The sequence below is a fragment of the Palaemon carinicauda genome, chromosome 9 (genome assembly GCF_036898095.1).
Source record: "Palaemon carinicauda isolate YSFRI2023 chromosome 9, ASM3689809v2, whole genome shotgun sequence".
Classification (NCBI taxonomy): Eukaryota; Metazoa; Arthropoda; class Malacostraca; order Decapoda; family Palaemonidae; genus Palaemon; species Palaemon carinicauda.
In genome coordinates, this window is record NC_090733.1 from 126,076,878 (window position 1) to 126,079,596 (window position 2,719).

At 33.5% G+C, this 2,719-nt stretch overlaps 1 protein-coding gene across 1 annotated transcript in view; it reads right to left on the reverse strand.

Annotated features, from left to right (window-relative positions):
- The window catches only part of LOC137646620 (uncharacterized protein PF3D7_1120000-like), a 6,519-nt gene extending 6,501 nt beyond the window's left edge, over positions 1-18 (reverse strand). Inside the window, exon 1 of the mRNA XM_068379728.1 lies at positions 1-18. This exon is cut by the window's left edge and continues 99 nt beyond it. Within this exon, the coding sequence (XP_068235829.1) occupies positions 1-18 (18 nt within the window).
- Between the last annotated feature and the right edge of the window lie 2,701 nt (positions 19-2,719).

The following is a 2,719-nucleotide window of genomic DNA, read 5'->3' on the forward strand; positions in this document are numbered from 1 at the left end:
GCCTTGGTCGCTGATCATATGTGTATATATGGTCAGTCTCTAGGGCATTAACATGCTTGATAAGGCATTGTCATTGTCCCTCGCCCTTGCCATTCATGAGCGGTCTTTTAAACCTGATTTAGTTAGGTCGTGTTGATGTTTTATATATATATATATATATATATATATATGTATATATATAAAGCATATGTTAAAGGATACGCAACGTTTTAGTGATGTATCTTAATTATCATGGAAACTAATATATCGTAAAGCAGGATTTTTTTTACTCTTTATATGTAAGAAAGAAAACATTACTGACTTAAGATGAACTGAAATCCAGCATTAGTTGTGGGTGAATGGGTCAAAGCGAATTTCTCTTTCTAATTGGGTTTAGAGGCTTGAAGGTTTAAAGGTCACTCATGAATGGCAGAGGCAGGGAACAGTAACATTACCCTAGCAAGCAGGACAATGCCCTACAGACTGACCATATATAGATATGATCAGCGTCCAAGCTGGGACAAAGGAGGGCGAGGCATTGGCTGCTGATGACTCAGCAGATAGATGTATAGGCTCCCTCAAAACCACCAGCCTTAGCTCACAAGGATGGTGAGATTGCAGTGACCAAAGGAACTAACGAGTTTTAGCGGGACTCGAACGCCAATCTGGCATTCACCAGTCAGGGACGTTACCACATCGTCCACCACAACCCTGGGGATCATACATTATTTTGTTCTGCTAAAATTAATTATCAATGCTAAATTTATTATATGAATATATGGTTCCTTTATTATTATTATTATTATTATTATTATTATTATTATTATTACTAGCCAAGCTACAACCCTAGTTGGAAAAGCAAGATGCTATAAGCTCAAGGGCTCCAGTAGGGAAAAATAGCCTAGTGAGGAAAGGCAATAAGGAAATAAATAAATGATGAGAACATATTAAGAGTAAATCATTCCCCAAACAGTAACAACGTCAAAACAGATATGTCATTTATAAACTATAAAAAGACTTATGTCAGCCTGCTCAACATAAAAACATTTGCTGCAACTTTGAACTTTTGAAGTTCTACTGATTCCACAACCCAATTAGGAAGATCATTCCACAATAAACATCGTAAACTGCTTTATTGGAATGTAGATGAATTCACCTCCCTCCCCCCGGAGTTTCAAACGTCAATTTTCGATGTCATAGATTCTTGGGATAGTTTTTTAGACTTGAGATTGACACGTTGATATATGGATAAACTTGATTTGGGAGGGGGGGGGGGGGGTAGCGGGGCTCGCATAGAAGTATTGAGACTGGTAGACAGACGGATAGAAGTATTGAGACAGATGGATAGACAGTTGGTTGAATGGATTGCCTTTGATGGCCTAAGAGGATAGAAGTCGTCAGTTGGGTGTCATTCACCAAATGATTTTTGTTTATGAGGAAGTTCACATTAAGAATTCTTACAATTTATAGTATATATATATATATATATGTGTGTGTGTGTGTGTATGTATATATATATATATATATGTGTGTGTGTATATATATATTTATATATATTTATATGTTATTTGTGTGTGTGTGTGTGTGTGTGTATGATAGTATGAATTATTTAACTAGGTACTTAGCATATACTTGTGCGTTTTGGGTATTACTCCAAAACAAAAGACATTCCTAATGTAATTCATTCAAAAGAATATTCTTCCTTTTATCTCTATGCTTTTTAAATATTAAAGTTCGTTTCTGCAATTCGTTGGTAAGAATATCTGCCTCTTTTGTGATATCTTTCGGATTTGTTATAGTTGTTAAATATCGAGCTTAACTTCTGTTATTCATTAAAAGAATATATTTTTATTTATATTTATTGTATATTTGACAGGTTTCTAATATTCGTGCAAGTTAATCTATTTCTCATATAATATATTTGTGACATAGCAAATTGCTTTGATTAGTTTACGGAAATATTTTGCTTAGATATAGTTTTAAAACACCATAAATATTTATCATATGTAAAAATCCGCCTTAAGTACTAAGCTTACTTTTTATTACTTCTGCAAATTAATTTTATTTCTTGTTCTACCATAATGGGTGATGTTGCTGACGTAATCTCAGTTTTTATTTTTAGGTATATTTTTGATAAGGTTATGAACACAAGTGCCATTTTTTTATCTTTGCTATATTACTTTTAATTAAGAATGATATAAAGATACCAATGTTTATTTTTCTCTGTGGCTCAGTATGCAGACTACTCTGGAACATACTAGATTATGCTCTTATCATATCACACATTTAATTTTTTTTTATTAGAATTTGCAATAAAGTCAAATTATGATATATGTAATGCAAGAGCAAAAGGATCTTAAAATTGTCTCTTGTACTTTCTAAAAAATTTCATCTTCAATTCGTTCGCCATGAGAGAGAGAGAGAGAGAGAGAGAGAGAGAGAGAGAGAGAATGCTGCATTAAGAAATATATTTTAATTATTAGTCTCATAGAATATTACATAGCCGTGTAAATACACATTCGTATATTCAGAGAGAGAGAGAGAGAGAGAGAGAGAGAGAGAGAGAGAGAGAATGCTGCATTAAGAAATATATTTTAATTATGTCTCATAAAATATTACATAGCCGTGTAAATACACATTCGTATATTCACAGAGAGAGAGAGAGAGAGAGAGAGAGAGAGAGAGAGAGAATGATGCGTGTGTTTTCTTCTATTCAGCGTCGCGTTGCAAAGAGTACTAG